Source organism: Rutidosis leptorrhynchoides, chromosome 2 (genome assembly GCF_046630445.1).
Source record: "Rutidosis leptorrhynchoides isolate AG116_Rl617_1_P2 chromosome 2, CSIRO_AGI_Rlap_v1, whole genome shotgun sequence".
NCBI lineage: Eukaryota > Viridiplantae > Streptophyta > Magnoliopsida > Asterales > Asteraceae > Rutidosis > Rutidosis leptorrhynchoides.
Window position 1 is genome coordinate 505,527,878 of NC_092334.1, and position 17,938 is coordinate 505,545,815.

General features: G+C 33.7%; 2 protein-coding genes across 2 annotated transcripts; both read right to left on the minus strand.

Annotated features, from left to right (window-relative positions):
• Positions 1–223: 223 nt before the first annotated feature.
• On the minus strand, positions 224–1,345 carry LOC139889514 (nodulin-26-like). Its single transcript, XM_071872461.1, has 5 exons — positions 1,289–1,345; positions 975–1,193; positions 690–896; positions 541–602; positions 224–452 (listed from the first exon to the last, which is right to left on the minus strand). The coding sequence occupies exons 1-5, from the start codon at positions 1,343–1,345 to the stop codon at positions 224–226; spliced, it is 774 nt and encodes a 257-aa protein (XP_071728562.1).
• Positions 1,346–3,537: 2,192 nt separating this feature from the next.
• On the minus strand, positions 3,538–10,015 carry LOC139894532 (anaphase-promoting complex subunit 2). The gene is made up of 16 exons (XM_071877871.1): positions 9,567–10,015; positions 9,386–9,475; positions 9,051–9,294; positions 8,714–8,961; positions 8,549–8,620; positions 8,228–8,469; positions 7,741–8,154; positions 6,929–7,130; positions 6,721–6,835; positions 6,564–6,646; positions 6,365–6,484; positions 6,190–6,278; positions 5,582–5,663; positions 5,318–5,497; positions 4,761–4,829; positions 3,538–3,781 (listed from the first exon to the last, which is right to left on the minus strand). The coding sequence occupies exons 1-16, from the start codon at positions 9,813–9,815 to the stop codon at positions 3,659–3,661; spliced, it is 2,622 nt and encodes an 873-aa protein (XP_071733972.1). The 5' UTR covers positions 9,816–10,015; the 3' UTR covers positions 3,538–3,658.
• Between the last annotated feature and the right edge of the window lie 7,923 nt (positions 10,016–17,938).

The following is a 17,938-nucleotide window of genomic DNA, read 5'->3' on the forward strand; positions in this document are numbered from 1 at the left end:
GGCACCTCACTAGGAGCGCAGAGCCCACACCTGCAAGGGGCACCGCCCCCCTTGACCCAAGTTGTTTTCGAGACAGTTTGAGTTAGCTTGAACTAATGTGCACTCCGCACTCTATAAACTTGTCATTGAGCATGTAACTAGATTAAAATTTCTTTTTAAGTGAATTGCAAATTGCAATCAACCAAAACGTTTGTTGATAACACTAAAAACACCTAAATGACCTTTATGCTATTGAGTGTGAGTACATATTGTTATAAATGATGCTTTTGACACTCTCAACTTCAATATCTTGGTGCTCTTGCTTTGGTTGCCGGAGAAGACTGTAAATAAGAGTCGCGGATACAGCTCCAAGAATAGGCGCAATTATATAAATCCATATATTTTTGAATTCATTAGCCACAACCGCAGGACCTATGCTCCTTGCAGGGTTCATAGAAGCCCCTGTAATTGGCCTACAATCATTATTTAGTATCAGAACCGAAATTTGAACATCTTATTGTTCCATTAGATTAGTCTTATCGGAGTAAAACGAATAATTACCCTGCTATTAGCACATTGAACGCGAGTGTCACTCCAATTGCGACTCCTGCAAGCTCCTTGTTCTGCATTAATCATTTCTTGATCAAATTAATGCCTTTAAATCTTTAGTATTCAAACACAAACAATATCTAGAAAAAGATAATTCGTACTGATCTATCATCGGTTGCAGCACCATTAATGATGAACATCAAGATGAAAGTGATGATGAATTCCCATAAGAAAGCTTCTTGATCAGTTGTTGGAGTCGAATACCTAGTTACAGTTGGCAGTGTATCATCTTGATGGTTGAACAAAACTTTCAAAGTGAGGCATGCAAGTGTAGAACCCAATATTTGAGACGCCACATACATTGGCAACTACAAGATCAAAATCCCATATCAAAAACAAACACGAAAATATATATTATTAATAATAAAAAAAAGCACGGTTCTTACGTATATCAGAGGCAATTTCTTGTTAAGAGTAAAAGCAATAGAAACGGCAGGGTTTAAATGGGCACCAGAAACATGTCCAAGTGTATAAATAAGAGCGATCAGACAAAAACCCCACACAATTGCAATCCCCAAGATCGTTAAGGATCGATCTCTATCTACCAGTGCAGCGCCACACCCTATGAAAATCAAGATATACGTACCTACAAGCTCTGCGATAATCTAATTTTGTTAACAGAAACAACAAGTCATCAGTAATTTCAAGTTAAACGAATAATGGTGAAAAACCCCTGATAAAAAGATTGAAAATTCGCTACCTTTTGACAATATGACGGAAGAGCAACAACATTACTGACATCTTTTCTAGGTGTCATTGAAATTTGTTTGTTTTTGAGTAACCGGCAAAGTGTTATTAGGAGCGTGTTCTTGTGAAAATGTATAAGGTGTTGAAACTGAGTCATTCATCGCTCAGCTTTAGAGCTAGAAAAGGTTAAGTGTGAGGTTTTTAAACTTGAGAGAAGTTTAATTTCTGCAGCAGATATGGGGTTTGATTGTTAGATTTATTTGATTTTGATGTAAGATGTAATAATTCATATGGTTAATAATACAAGAGATGAAGCCGGCTATTGAAGTGGATGTTTGTAAGTGAAGTTGAGTGACTGAGTTAAAGTTAACATGTATAGACAATGCCGTATCAAGAGTTATACATTTTTCACTGTTGGAAATTAGACATATTTGTATGTAGTTTTTGGATGTAAGTTTGTAATAGTTAGTAAAAGCCGTAGGATTTATTATGCCATAATCTGATTAGGTTAATGTTAAATATCCAAAGTACATAGTTAAATTTTAACAGGATTCTATATCCTTATCCATATATGAATTACAGGTCCGCTAAGATTAGCATTTATGATCCCTATATACAGGGCCCTTGGTTTAATGAGAAGGTAACAATTTGCATTATTCTATGGTATCAGAAGCCCTAATACAACCCGATTCCCATTCTTCTCTAAAAAGATAATCATTTAACAATTAATCGTAGATGTTGTATAGTTTCAATCATTTTGTGTTTTGTTGTTGTTCTGCTTCTTTCATCATCATATGAAGTTGTTCTCCCATTTAGAAAAACAAGATTCCATTCAAGAAATAATAAATTAAAATCATCTTGGCATCCACTCAGCAAATCTCAAAAATTTAAGTTCTAAAGAAACAATAGCAACTCATTGACCCCTAAGTCCTAACTACTACTACTATTAATTCATTAGATTAATAGACATGTTGGTGGTTTTGAAGTACAGTGGAAGAAAATCGATCATACGGCCTGTTATGGATTATAGACATGTTGGTGGTTTTGAATCAGGATTTGAGTTGGATGAGCCTGGTATTATTTTCGGAACGCTTGATGAGGCTTCTTTGATCGGGTCAGGGTCCAAGATGGTCTGTAGTAATGGGTCACAGTGAGTGGGTGATGGGAAACCCAATGATCTTGTTTCTGAGGATGGGCTTCTATGTAAAGAGTTTAATTTTGGTTCGTTTGCGGTTGACAATGTCGATTTGGTGAAGCTAGATTCAACAATTGACAAAGGAGTTATTTTCGGGGATAGTATGAAAAAAGCATCCAACGTTTATCCAAAGTCAATTGAAAAGGATCTTGTCGAAAGGACCAATGACGTTTCTTTTGATGTCTTGGAGCCAAATGATAAAAACATTACGTTTGCGGTTAGATTGGATCGTTTGAAGAAAGAGAAAAAGAAGGAAGATTTATTGGCAAAAAGAAAGGTTGAATTGAATGGTGATAGGCCCAAACCAATTTTGATTGGTTGTAGTAGTGGAAGATCGTATTGTGATTGCGAGGTCCCATCATGTGACGGTTTTTTGTAAAGCGTGGATTATTTTGAACAAGGATGTCTCCAAATGTCTACTTAGTGAGGTTAACCCGAAGTCAAGAAAGAAGGCAAACGAGGCTTCTACTTCGGGTGTTTATAAGCTTAAGGATAACATTGATGACGTGGATTACGGGGACGCAATTCAAAACTTTTTTATGGGTCACAAAGATGGAAGAGTTTGCGGTTCATCGACAATTGGGAGAGGAAATATGTCCACGGAGGCTTTCGCGGCGTTCGATGTTATGATGACACGGTTGGCTGGGGAGCGCACCGGGTGATGGGTCTGCTAACGTGTTATCTTACAAGATTAAGAATCGGTCCGGGAAACATTCCTTGAAAGAGACGGTCAATGGAAGGTTGAAAAGGGCCGGTCCTCGTGGTTGATTGCTTTTATCCGTATTATATTCTTCGGTTGGTTTCGATCCTTGTATTATCGTGAATATTTTCGGTTTTTTGTTTGGTTTTATGTTTGTTAGGTTTTTTTTTTTCGGGAAGTTAGTGAGGCTCGTTTATAGATAATTTTGTTTAGTTGGTTGTTTTTTTGGTGCGAGCTTCTCCGTTTTCCCATTGCCTCCTTTGTACTCCTAGTTGAGGGCGTTTTCCTTTGAAAAACGACCTCGTTTCTATGAGTTTTCGTTTTTTCTCCCAAAAAAATAAATAAATAGCATATCATTGACAACAATGACTTCATCATGTATTACTACAGCTACAGCTACAGCTACAGCTTCAGGTACAAACCTTGCGTTTTTCAGTTACTAAATAACGGTTTTCTTCACAATAAATAAATCCTTGTAGTATTGTTAGTTACTTCTTTAAGAAGTACATGCCGTCTCTAAATTCCAACTTCTCTTCTGCAACTAGACTGAACAAGTAGCTTTGCAGTTGTTGGAGTGACTTGTCATATACAGGATCCGTCACACAAAACATCTGCAACCAACATACACGTACGTCTCACTATTTCAATTGCACCTATTATTACACATATCTCACTAGCACCTAGGGATAGAAAAACAGCCAGAGCAAATGGGTTGGGTAACGTTTCAAAAGGGCAAGTTCGGTCCCTTTGAATAATTAGTGTGTGGAAAGCGATTTTACAATACTAAACAGTAGAGCTTTAGTATTTATAAATATAAGAATAGTTTTGCTAATGTGTGCCCCTGTGGTAATAGACGTTATTGATGTAAAGGTGCATTTAATGACCCCGTAATTTCCTTAAATATCATAATATATAGCAAGTGCACGCATACAAAATGTTGATATTAGATTGAACTAATGAGTATATATAACAACGTACGAATATTGTTAGCATCTGAATATACGTTTTGACTGTCTCATCGGCTTAAACGATTTCTAAATGACTCATTTGATATCCCAAATCACTCAAGATTCATATACAACCTGAACTGATTAATAAAGGTTTAAATTGTTCTCGTAACACGGGTTGTATACGTCACGGGATTGATCCCACACCAATGGGTTTAGGGCTATTCCGAATCAACTAGCATGAATCTCACCTAAAAGTCAGTCAAGAGTAGTCAACGCTGGTCAACATCGGTCAACAATTCAAATTCTGGATTACTCGATCAAAGTGGGTATTTGTTGTTCAAAATGGTCAAAGTCAAACTTGAAGTACTTTTGGACAATTGTATTTTCATATTTTTAAACAATTATGTTTATGTTTCTAAAATTATATTTATGTTTATATTCTTTAAAGTAAACATTTAGTTTTAAAATTTATTATTTTTGTATAAAAATATTCACTCAGATTAGTCCCCGCCTAGTAGTTCCTACAGTATCTCTGCCGACTAAGCCCCAAATAGCGATTTTTACAACCTTGCAACTAATTGGTCTATTCATATAATAATAATTGTTTTGTCATCAGAGATTCAGAGTAACAATACGCTACCTTGACAGCGTTCTGAATTCGATCCAACGTCATGCTGCCAAAGTTTGTAAGCATCCCCATGATGAATTTCTGCAGCAAAAGGTAGAATTTGTCATCGGACATATGCAGATTTAGCCTACCTTCTTAATTGATGCTATAGTAATATCTCATGATAAGCCCATAAATCATAATCTTGAGTTAGATCTATCCTTTAATGCACTTTGAAAAAAGTATTTGCGAGCTGAACTTGTGATGATTTAATTTAAACATATCAGGTTCACACAAGTGCAACAGAACTGATTATTTATGGGCTGGCTAAATATATACGATTTTAGGCTTTTAGCAACTTTTTTTTTTGGTTCACAAACTGTCTCTACTTTGTTCTACCAGAATGTCATCTTATCTATTATCCTCTTAACCATATTGAACATGCTAAACATTCAAAAATCTGATAATATAACCATAAACATCACTAGCGAATCCAAACAATATTTTTTGCCGCCCATAAAAATCGACTATGTAATATCACATAATCACTTCAATGATACACATCTGAACATCCCCAATGACAAACATACCTCATACACGGTCATTTCTTTTCTTAATTGATCCTCAGCTGATGCCACTAATCTTTCAGCATCATCGTCGGCTACCAGATCATCACTATTTGTCACAGTCTTACCACCATCAACCATGGCATCCACCAGAGTATACAAGGTTTCATTAGAGTCAGCACCCAAAGACTCTGTAACAATCCCCTAATTCACAAGAAACACGAGACAAAAGTGAACATAAATAATAAATAATGGAAACTTCATAGAAGAAATATAAAGGAGGGCAACCTTGCTTATCCAAAAATTTATCCTCCTTTGAAGTGTGTCTACTGGAATCCCAATGGCAACTGCAAGATCCTTAGAAGTCCACCTGTCAACAAAATATGCAAGTAAATACTTTGATCTTCTTCTATTAAGAAGCAAGAGGTCTTAGGTTCAAATCTTGTGGTGGCCAGAGAACGCTTTGGAAACGGTCACGGATTAATCTGGTTAGGCCGTGACTATATTATAAATACTCGCTTTTCCCGAGTAACCCGAACAGGGAAAACCTTATCACTTTATTAAGAAACATTTAAAAAAAAGTTATTACGTGATGAACAAAGTTGGTGACCATACTATGGTTGTGAAAGTCCCCCAATAGGCCAACTAGTCCCCAACTAGTCGGGATTTTGAAGTAGTCCGAGTAGCCTCCAACCTAGTAGATTTATTTTGGCAAAGTTGTCAAAAGTCCAATTTAGTCGGTCAAAGTCGGATTAATTAGTTCAAATACCGACAAAATCATAGTTGGTCAACGTCTTACTAGTCCCCGACTAATTTCCGACTTGGCCGATTAGTCCCCTACAAGGTCCTGTCTGACTAGTTCTGGAATAGTGACTTTTACAACCATTGGACTATACCTTGTTTGATCCTGAAATTGCATAATGATTGAAGCATGTACAGGAGTGACTATGAACTGCAGAGTTCTATCTTTAAATTCCAATTCTAACTGAAACAGATGAGCGAGCATTCTTATCAGTTCAAAAGTTAGATAAATCAACAACTATAATCGAAAGATTAATTCAAGCGACTGACCTTCACTGTACCAAGGTTTTTCTTCCATAGTAGCTTGCGAGGAGTTTTAATTTCATGAAATCTCTTGGCATAATCGCTTAAAAGCTGGTCAACAGGCTCGGGTATATTGACATCCTCTTCCTGTAACATTGTTTCTGATTTACTATTATGTGAAAGATAGATAGATACAGTTATATATGAGTTGTATAAATATCTTAACCTGTATAGGTGGCCAGAAATTTGAAGATATGATTGTAGCATCAATAATATCAAACGGAATTTCATGGTCCCAAGCGTCAGCACCTATAGTTTTAGGTGCATACAATGTTCAGAAAATCATATCGATGCATCAATGATGAAGTTAATTTTTATGTTACCTGTTCGAGATAACTGATTGATGGTAGTTTTTATATTTGTGTTTGTCCGTTTAGAATCAATCAGATCAGTCAGCATGATCTCACATTTCTGCATGCTACTTTCACCAAAATGTATCTACATACGACGAAACAAATTTAATCATTAGATAACAAGATGCAAAAGCTAAGCCTGTAAGCCCTAACATGACATTTTTTGTAAATCACCTACCTTGAGAAGCTCTAACGTGCGTATTTCCGTATCGATGTCATAATCAGTTTTGTTCAAAAGCTTTTCAGCCAACATAACACGATATTCGTTAATCAATTGATCTTTTGAACCGATTATACCAACAATCATCCCTAGTACATCTACTTTCCTTCGATATCGACTCCCCTTACCGGGATCAGCTTCAACGGGGTCGGGTTCCCAGCTGATAATTGTTCACAATACAACATCAGATATTTATCTTATCATAGAAATATACGAGTTAAATGTCTTAAAATGCATCACAATTACTCAAAAATCTACTGTATGTTCTATTGTAAAAATATACGAGTTAAGTGTCTTAAATGCATCACAATACTCAAAAAACTATTGTATGTATCCGACCAAACTATAACTGTAATTTGTTGATGTGGCAGGAGTTTTTATGACATCGGATCTTATATGGCTACTACCTAAACAAAAAAACTACACAGGTTAATTATTAAGTCATCAGATACATCAATGAACTCGAGGTTGGATACATACAATATAATTTTCAAAGTTGAAAACAAACAATAGCATTTCAGAAAAGATTGACACAAAGAAGATGAGACCTAAAGGTTTTGTATGCTGAATACCGAAGACTGTAAAATAACTTAATCATGTCTGCAGCACTTAAAAGCATATTTCTAATTCTGCGAATTTGCAAACAGTATATCTTCATAAACAAACAGTCTGCACTAAAAACGTCTACGGGCACACATACATAAGACATAATAAGATCTCTGAAAAACAAACACCTTAACCTTACTAAATGATGATCCATAACAACATACCGTTGGATATCAATCCATGCTTGTTTATCATCAGTATTAATATCGTCATCAAGACTATTACTTTCTTGATTTTCTTCATCTCTGTTTAATTCTTCAAGGAGACTATCTCCATTTCCAGGGCCGTTATTATTTCCGCCAGTGCCATCGGTAAGCATAGTCACAATACATTTAATGGTATCTTTTCTTCCTCTAAGGTATTCCCTAATTGGTTCACCGACTGCTTCTAGAAAAACTCCAGCTGGGTCTATTGTTCGAAGTGCTTTTATAGTTGAAACATATTGGTGCAATATATCATTCGTTGAAGCACCCGCTGTTAACAGCCGGTATCGTAATGCAGAGATGAACGAATCCACTAGTTTCGAGTGTTGTCCGGTGTACTCAAGGCATTGTTTCAAGTCCTCAATAGCAGGTGCACTGTAGACATGAATATAATGTGCAAATTAGTTCATCCCCAAAAGGCTGAATTATGTATTTGTTGATAATTAACCTGTCAGGATAGTCGACAATGATCTCGAAAAGTTTAGCGATTCTTAAATCTTGCAAAGTTTCATAAGCAAAATACTCCAAACCCAACTGCCATCTAACGATTCTTTCAGATGGTTTACCAGCACCAGAATAGCATGATGATGGGCTTGATGCTAGAGGTGATTTTGTACTAGAAGGGATAAAAAATCCGACTGAATCACCAAGATAATCAAGAAGTGCGTGCAAAAACTTAAGAGGCACCGCCTACACAAATCAGCTTTATAGTGTTATAATAAAAAAGTAATCAAATTTAAATAATTTCAATCCTAAACATTATTATAACCTGTATCCATCCCTTAATAGACTCCAAAACAGAACACCTGTAATCATCGCCAGCTAGATCATGAACTTTAGCCTGCCATAGTTCAGAAAACATGTTAAGCTACTATACATTATAATGTGAAGCGTTTGATACAATTTTAAACACTTAAAACCAGTAAATATGCACCTTCAAAAGCAAAAAAATTGCAGAAGCATATGCATCTTCGGTCATAGATGTAAATCCAAGACTTCTGAGATTGTGAACAACGATCCCAATATTCCTCACTAGCTTATTCTCCATATTTTTCTTCTGATCATAGCTTCCATCTAACTCCATGCCATTTTCGTTTTGTGTTTCATTATCAACTTCATAATCCCCAGCCATAATTGCACTCAACTCCTCTAATTTTTCTTTAAAGTATCGATGCAGTACCTCTACAAACACATCAATAGCCAGATATTTCACAATTCTAACATAATTTCATGACGTAAAATGCATATAACACATCGTTAGAAACGCATACCAGTAAATTGCCGTGGCAGAGTGGTCATAAGAACCGATGAAACAATTAAACGATATTTAGAAAACAAGACTTTCTCGATATCCATCAATTGTACTTCGATTAATGTATTATTATTATTATTACTATTTTGGCATAGCTGTAAAACATTGATCAACATCAATAAACACTTCTCTTGATACTGTTTTTCCATCGATATTTCTTTCAACGCTTTACACAATAGCACTTCAACCTCATCCTCTAGCATCTGCTTAATTACAAAAGTATATTTACTATCGCTACACACACACATACATACATATACATATAAGTTATGATTAAACAAGTTAAACATTTACATCTTCATCATTCATCTCATGGTCTGGTACATTGCTGTAACCATTGAAATTATTCCAAAACTTTGGTACACTGTGCTTCTCTAATATCTCCTGCTCACATCAAACAACATTACTGAATCAGATTAAACAGTAACAATAGTTGATTGTTCTTTGAATCACCTAATTAGAGATGTATTCATACTTGGAGTGATGAAAGGAAGTGTTGTTCAACTAGAGATTGAAGACCGTACTTGCATAGACTACAAACATGCGATTCAAACTTTGAATATAATGACGTTATATTGACATCAGCATCACCACCACCATTAACGAGGGTTTCTGTTATGAAACAGAAACTGTTCCAGCTTTCTAATATCTCAGAGATTGAAGCTTGTGAGAGTGCATCGAAATTATCCATATTGTATACTGATGATAATGCGTCAGGTGTCATTTTGCCGAGGGTTTGATAAAATTAACAGGCAAATGAAACCCTAATTTTGAAATTATCAGTGATAGAGAAATAGATAGGCAGATTTGGCTTTAAAACCCTAATAATAATTAGTAGGTGAATGAAGAATTTAGCTTATGAATGAATGTGAATTTTCCGCCATTTTAGAAATTAAAACAGTGGATTTTGAACTGGGGATATAAGCTATAGAATGACGTGACATTTTTCATAGGTAAAAACTCCTCAGTATAAGCAGTGTCCATCTACATTTTTGTCTTATAAATTTAAAGGAAGTACTCACACACTCATTTTTCATTCATACACACTTAAGTTACTATTATAACCTTACTTATAATAGTGAAAGTTATCTCCCTACACAAACTTAGGGATATAATTGTAAGTTTTAAGGTAAAAAGTGTGTATAGATTAAAACTGGGTATGTGAATATTACCCCCGTAAACTTATAGTTATAGTTATATTTCTAAATTAATCTAGGAAGTTTAATTATATTATCATTTATGATTATAATAATAGATAATTAGGTGTGAATGGATAAAAAAGTTGGTGTATGAGGATCACATTTCATAATTAATATTAACTAGAGCTGAATCGGGCTGCGCGATGCGACGGGACCTTTCGGGTTGCATATCATATTTAGCATAGTGTGATGACCCGGAAATTTCTGATCGAATTTAAACTTAATCTTTAACGTTTCCGACACGATAAGCAAAGTCTATGAAGTTGAATCTCAAAATTTTGAACTATTCAATTACCCTTCGATTGTTCTCAACGATTCGCGAACAAATATATGTAAATAGATACATATATATACTATAACTTGAAAACGTAACAAAGTGTTATGAAAACGATACTGTGCATTAACCTTATTGATTTGATTATATGATTGATATATTTAACTTCGGAGTTAAAAGATTATGCCAAACGATTGAATTAAAAGATATTTACTGAGTCCCTTAAGGATTATGATATTATTACGGGTCTCTGTTGTAAGGTCCACGTTGATTTGGGAAATCATTCATGTTTAACGGTATTCGGAATTAATGGTAAAGTGATTGTTTAAATAACGTAATTTGGACACATACAATAATAAGGAATATTAACTGTTAGAATTAGATATATGAATAACTTGCAAAGTGTATTTAAAACGTGTTTATATATATATTAGATATATTTGATTTCAAATTAATTAAGTAAACGATTGTTACGCTCTCTTATGAATTCGATTGATATTTAGATATGTCATATAGTACATAAAAAAGTAATAAACGCTAGTACATAAATGAACTACTTAGTTAAGTTTTAAAATAAAAACGTCATATGATATAATAAATTTGAGATTAATTTAATTATAAAACGTTTTGAGTAAAAAGGATACTATTATATATATATATATATATATATATATATATGTATATGTATATATAACGAGGCGATAATTTATAGAAGTAAATGACCAAAACACTCGAAAGTTTAAGATATACTTTGAGTGGTATAGTTTATGGATAATTTAAGGCTATATTTTGACAAAGGTACGTGACACAAAACGTAAAATGCAAGTTTTCTAAGTGTACGAAAGGACATTCGAAAAACCGGAACCGGGACATAAGTCGAGTGACAACGTACGACTTATCGGAACAAAAATTACAAGTCAACTATGCACGTGAATTTAATATAATATATAATTAATTATATAAATTAAATATATTATATATATAATAAATTAATATGTCGATGAACTAGATTACAAATCAGATGTGAGCTGGAATCCTAGGTCATGCGATCGCATGGCCATAACACACAGAAACCATGCGATCGCATGGAGTATGAAATCTGGCCACACTATAAAGCTCGAGCATTCTGGTCTCTGTCTTACACACACATATATCATACTCCGTATTTATATTATTATTATTATTATTATTATTATTATTATTATTATTATTATTATTATTATTATTATTATTATTATTATTATTATTATTATTTTTATTATTATTATTATTATTATTATTATTATTAAGATTAATATTATTATTAATCTTATTATTATTAATATTATTAATTAGTATTATACATAAAATACTACGACGATGTTATGAGCGTGTCACTTTCAAAATGGTTTTCAAGCGGGATAGAGCTAAGGAAATTATGGGTTATTGCCAAGGAGGTTATGGGTAATGTTCGGGGGTATATTTGTGAATCAAACCTAGTGTTTATCATCTCCGTTGCGTCTACGTACTTTCCTCCAATATTGAATCTCAATATTGATACGTAAGCACTCATATTTTATCTTTTATATATTAATTGTGTATCCATGTCTAGTGCTCGAGTATATATATTTATACATGCTTGTATGCTAAATTTTGTCGTTAAACAGTTTATGATGAATCACGAATTAAATACATATATTATTGGTAAAAGGTATATGATATGCATGTTTTTGGAAAGCTGGCGAAAAATCAATGACTTTTCATTTAGATATCGAATAGTTTCGATGAACGGATTAAGAGATATGATCAACTGAATTATGATTAACGTTAATTGAATTTGCTTTTGAATCTGCAATTAAGATTTAAACAACTTGTCTACGAGATTGATAAAATAGATTTTTGAATATTACCAACCGAGTAAATGACTCCTTATATAAGGTATGTCTCGTTTTGTTAAACTATTGTCAAAATTGACTTTTTGAAACGACTTTGGATAACTTTTGTATGTCGATCTCGAGCATTAGGATTGTGATACACTATGACCAGACCTAGCTTGATAGACATTTATTGACCAACATATGTTCTCTAGGTTGAGATCTACGGTTATTTGGTAATCCGAGTTTCGATCACATTTTGGTGAACGACTTTATATGCTGCTAAGGTGAGTTTCATTGCTCCCTTTTTAATTGCTTTTGCAATCTATATTTTTGGGCTGAAAATACATGCAATTTATTTTAAACGCAATGGATACAAGTACATACTAAATTCTACACTGAGTTTGAACCGAAAATCCCTTAGCTTTGGTAACTAGTAGCTGCCAGTACATAGGATATGGACTGGTGGGCGCGAATAACAGTATATGGATCCATAGGGCTTGACATCCCCGTCCGAGCTAGAGCGCTAACCTTTTAACGGACGTGTGTTATTTGAGTTTAGGACACGTTGGTTTGCGTGTATTAAAATGAATGGGGTATTTATCATTATAACATTAAAGCTTAGTTACCAGGGTGCTCTGTTATGTAGAATCTATTGATAAACGTTTCTGAATGAAACAACTGAAATCTTGTGATCCACTTTTATATACAGATTATACGAAACACTAAAACTATGAACTCACCAACCTTTGTGTTGACACTTGTTAGCATGTTTATTCTTAGGTTTCCTAGAAGTCTTCCGCTGTTTGCTTATGTGTTAGACAAGCTATGTGCATGGAGTCTTACATGACATATTTTTCAAGGAAACGTTGCATTCACCAAATCATCACCATGTATCTTATTTTGACTGCATTATCAACGGAAGTACTATTGTAAACTATTATATTACGGTGATTGTCTATACGTAGAAATCATCAGATGTCGAAAACCTTTGATTTAAATATTCATTTATGGTGTACCTTTTCAAAAGAATGCAATATTTACAAAATGTATCATATAGAGGTCAAATACCTCGCAATGAAATCGATGAATGACGTGTTCGTCCATATGGATTTAGAGCGATCGTCACAGTTGGTATCAGAGCCTTGGTCCTAGCGAACCAGGTCTTGCATGAGTGTGTCTAACTGATAGTTGTTAAGATGCATTAGTAAGTCTGGACTTCGACCGTGTCTGCATGTCAAAAGTTTTGCTTATCATTTCTTGTCGAAAATTACCTGCTTATCATTCCTAGTCTAGACACGTTTTACTGCATTGATTGCATGAATAGTGTATAGACAAAATTCATATCTTAGCGTATCTGTTACTGTAAACTTTTCCTGACATCTTCCGAAAATTTCTCCGTGATTTATGGAATTTGGTATTATATATACATATGTAAATTATGTATTGAAGAATACCAAACTAAATTATATAATCTAATTCATATCAAAAATCATCTCCCTAATTATACAAGATGGATCCCGTATCTAGTTCAAATTCCTTAAACTCTGACAGCTATTCCGATATGGATATTCACCTGAATTCCGAAGACAGTGTAATCGGAATGGATCAACCAATTAGCCATCATCTATTCTAGATGAATTGGGGATGGGTTCGTAGCCTGCTTAATTATTGGAGACAAGAAGAAGGCGATCTCTTCCATCCACCACATTGCCCTCTTGGCGAAGAACCTGAAGCACTTACCGGCGAAACTGTTTGAGACACCATTTTCTCTCTCATTTCCAGAGTATCTCGTCACGATAATATACTATCTCAAATTCTGGATCTTATTCATCCGCTCGTCCGAACCGCCAATCATCCCGGTGTAGTAGAAGAAATCAACGAGCTTCGCGCTCGGGTAGTGGCTTTAGAGAATATGGTGCAAATGTTACAAGCACCAGCAGCATCACCGGCATCAACAGTATCACCAACAACAACACCAACAGTACCATTACCACCACCAACAACATCCGCATCGCAAACCTCAACTTCAAAATCTGTCCCACGAGCATCAACGTCATACGCACTGTAGTTACCAAGAAATACCAGCAACAATAACCGATGAAGTATTAACTCATTTCCCCTGAAGAAATTTTATGTATATTTAATATATATGAATTTTGAAATCAAAATAAATCTTTTCGTACTAAGCTATTACGTGTGAATCTTAACTGGTAGGTACTACTCGGTTAGTTCATATTACTAATATGCAATGATGTACATCCTTCCTTAACAACTTAACCATTGTTAACTACAATCTCTATTTCAACTTAATGAATTCCATTTCATAATAAACCAAGTGTATTATTCAATTACATAATTGATTTTACATTTTCATTTTCGATATACTCGAAACTTTCCAGAAAACATCATTTTTACCTTGCGAAGTTAGCAAGAGTTCCATAAGCACTAACATGATTCACTGAGGAAATATCAATAAAATTGAATAACGAAGTATTGATTACATTAGTAAAATACTCCACGAAGATTATGAAATCTTTTATGTTTTAGAGATTATTCATTTATAATCCAGCCAAAAAAAAAGTAAATGAGCTTAATATAATATTAACTCATTAAATCTGTATTATATCTGAAGAAAATTTACATACATTTTCATAAAGACGGTAATAAAAATTCTTTTGTACAAAGTATTAATTGTGAAATCTTTAACGGGTAGGTAATACCCGAGAAATATATAAGTTCGTAATTAATATGTTACATTGTACATTCTTCAACTTTGATTCAAAAATTATTAACAATGCTCACAACGATATACAATCATTTTCATACAAATGCAATTACATATTCTGATATTGATGGATCAGAATCCAAGTCATAACTCTGAACCGGTGACATCATTCTTAGATCTCTACATCTTTCAAATCTATACTTTGACTTCAAAACTGTGCAAGATCCTTTAGCGTTATTTTTACCGAAAATAATCTTGCAATTTCTTTTTCAAAGTATCCAGTTTTACCCCACTACCAACCAGTCAATTTCGACTTTTCAGATTAGTCTTATTATAACCTTGACATATACATTTTTGTTACCGGGGAACCTTTTATGTTCCACCACATTAGCAGTAAATTTACCAACAACTTCATTGATCCTTCACCTTCCGAAAAATCCTTATACTCATTGAAACCCTATCATGCACTCATCCACATCTTATAACGGTAATTGCCATACCAACTACCGGGAATTAGCAATCAGTATTTTGAATCTCACAGCATTTTCTACGATAACAGTTATATATAGATAACATCTATCTTCTAGACTTACATACTTCGAAGGTGAAGTTTCTGAAAAACATACCAAACTATGAACTAGTTCTCTGAAATTGGAACAATGCTGATAAAGCAGCAAAAACGGTAAACGACTTTAACAGTCAAAAGTTTAATGATAAAGAATAGTATGGTGATAAAGCTGAGAAAAAGAGAAGGTTTGGAATTGAAAAACGGATTGAGCAGACCATGAAGGAGGCTGTGGACAAATCACAAAGACTAAATCTACCTTCAAAAAATCCAAATGATTCCGTGTCTGCTGAAATCGTTAGCAAATACCTTGCTCCTTACTCTAAAACCTTTGCGGACAATATTCTTCATCATCATCTTATCTTAAATATTCAAAGATATCATCGTATCTCCCATTATAAATATCCTCCATATTTCTTAAGATATTTTTCGAAACCATTCTTATCTGAAATCATTACCTCTTCGCGCTATCTGTGTTACATCATAAAAGAAACTATTTTAGTTTCTAAAATCTGAAAAATTCGAAAAAATGAATGTTTTGAAGTAATGTTGGGAACTGAAGCATGAGTTAGTATAATATAATGACACTTGATCAACGTGATTATATTACAGTAAGTCATGCTGAGTTTCTAATGGAACGTGATAAAGGTTCACAGATCCCACCCTCATCATGAACCATGTTACATAACTCTTTCATTCCATATAATCTCTAAATATATCAAGAAAATATATTTCTTGATGATTCAGTCTTTTCCGGATATTCTAGTAATTTGACAAATCAAGATCGTGCCATTACAATTTCTTTCTTAGAACATTAACTATGTTCATTTCAAAATCCATACCTATGAATTCTGGACCATTATTCGCTTGACTTGGAGGCGGGAAGAGAGAACGAAAACATGAAGCTCCGAAATATAACGAAGAATATAAAGCCCGATAACAAACTCGAAATTACAAACCGTGTATATCAATGCGTATAGCAATATAAAGACACGGGAGAATGAAAAACACTATAACCCCAAGGTAATGGTAGAAGAAAATAACTTCCTCTGGTGGTAGATGAAAAAGAAGAATGACAGATATGAAAGTTAGAAGTATATATCAAGAATCAGAACTGGATGAAGCATTTCACAATCTTTTGAAATTATGAAATGAGGAAGAAGATGTAGGAGTGATGAAAATAATGAAAATGAAGTGGTTAATTTATAGTAAAATATCAGACATGACAATCGAAGCAGATTACACATTTAATCAAAGAAAATCCTAATTTTCGCAAATTCCGAAGAATCAAATCTTATTTAGATAATGAAGATTTTCTATTCCTTAAATTCCGAAAATCAATCGTTACTACGTCAAGAGATAGAACGGCTCTCTATTCCTTCATTTCACTCTATTACGATAACTTCTCTCATACGCTTCGAGTAATTGGATTGTTTTATCCATATTATTCAACGGTAATAAAACTCTATTTATCAACTCATGTACGTCATGAAAACATTTTTATTATTAGCCATGACGACCTCACTCAAATTTCAGGACGAAATTTCTTTAATGGGGAGGTACTGTGATGACCCGAAAATTTCTGATCGAATTTAAACTTAATCTTTAACGTTTCCGACACGATAAGCAAATTCTATGAAGTTGAATCTCAAAATTTTGAACTATTCAATTACCCTTCGATTGTTCTCAACGATTCGTGAACAAATATATGTAAATAGATAGATATATATACTATAACTTGAAAACGTAACAAAGTGTTATGAAAATGATACTGTGCATTAACCTTAATGGTTTGATTATATGATTGATATATTTAACTTCGGAGTTAAAAGATTATGCCAAACGATTGAATTAAAAGATATTTACTGAGTCCCTTAAGGATTATGATATTATTACGGGTCTCTGTTGTAAGGTCCACGTTGATTTGGGAAATCATTCATGTTTAACGGTATTCGGAATTAATGGTAAAGTGTTTGTTTAAATAACGTAATTTAGACACATACAATAATAAGGAATATTAACTGTTAGAATTAGATATATGAATAACTTGCAAAGTGTATTTAAAACGTGTTTATATATATATTAGATATATTTGATTTCAAATTAATTAAGTAAACGATTGTTACGCTCTCTTATGGATTCGATTGATATTTAGATATGTCATATAGTACATAAAGAAGTAATAAACGCTAGTACATAAATGAACTACTTAGTTAAGTTTTAAAATA

Excerpts from the sequence above, each read along its gene's own strand:
- LOC139889514 (XM_071872461.1), bottom strand. The coding sequence starts at position 1,345 with ATGACACCTAGAAAAGATGTCAGTAATGTTGTTGCTCTTCCGTCATAT. Across the intron at positions 1,194-1,288 it reads TTCCGTCATATTGTCAAAAG|ATTATCGCAGAGCTTGTAGG; the intron begins GTAGCGAATTTT and ends TAACAAAATTAG. Across the intron at positions 603-689 it reads CTGCAACCGATGATAGATCA|AACAAGGAGCTTGCAGGAGT; the intron begins GTACGAATTATC and ends TGATTAATGCAG.
- LOC139894532 (XM_071877871.1), bottom strand. The coding sequence starts at position 9,815 with ATGACACCTGACGCATTATCATCAGTATACAATATGGATAATTTCGAT. Across the intron at positions 9,476-9,566 it reads ACTTCCTTTCATCACTCCAA|GAGATATTAGAGAAGCACAG; the intron begins GTATGAATACAT and ends TGATGTGAGCAG. Across the intron at positions 7,131-7,740 it reads GCATGGATTGATATCCAACG|CTGGGAACCCGACCCCGTTG; the intron begins GTATGTTGTTAT and ends AACAATTATCAG.